The following is a 358-nucleotide window of genomic DNA, read 5'->3' as shown; positions in this document are numbered from 1 at the left end:
TCAGGGCACCATGTGCCACCATTTGAAGGCGAAGGGCTTGCGGCGGACGTTGGTGCCGCAGTGAACCTCCCCGGAGAGGACGTGGTAGGAGAAGAAGTCGTCAATGAAGGTGCAGGTGAGGCCCAGGGGCTCCAGCAGCGCCCGCACCCGCTCCTCCAGGCAGCACTGCCCACCCACCCGTGGTCCAAAGGGCTTGGGGATGCCCAGGTGCTTGCCCAGCACCAGCATGTTCACCTGCAGCATGGGGACACTGGTCAGGGTGCACATCCCACCCAAATTCACCCTCTCAGGGGTCGGGACAGGGGGAGGACGCTGGGTGTTACCATGTCAGGGAAGAAGGCGCTGGCGCCATTGGTCA

General features: G+C 64.0%; 1 protein-coding gene across 1 annotated transcript in view; it reads right to left on the bottom strand.

The window, feature by feature from the left end:
- Positions 1 to 358, bottom strand: part of LOC104546432 (protein-arginine deiminase type-1-like) — a 5,986-nt gene continuing 5,628 nt past the window's right edge. Inside the window, 3 exon segments of the mRNA XM_010191823.1 lie at positions 1 to 234; positions 324 to 350; positions 352 to 358. The exon segment at positions 352 to 358 is cut by the window's right edge and continues 95 nt beyond it. Of these exon segments, the coding sequence (XP_010190125.1) occupies positions 1 to 234; positions 324 to 350; positions 352 to 358 (268 nt within the window).

This window comes from Mesitornis unicolor, unplaced genomic scaffold, assembly GCF_000695765.1.
Source record: "Mesitornis unicolor isolate BGI_N332 unplaced genomic scaffold, ASM69576v1 scaffold10409, whole genome shotgun sequence".
NCBI classification, from domain to species: Eukaryota; Metazoa; Chordata; class Aves; order Mesitornithiformes; family Mesitornithidae; genus Mesitornis; species Mesitornis unicolor.
Note: the sequence above shows the minus strand (reverse complement) of the source record. Positions and strands in the feature narration are given on the sequence as shown.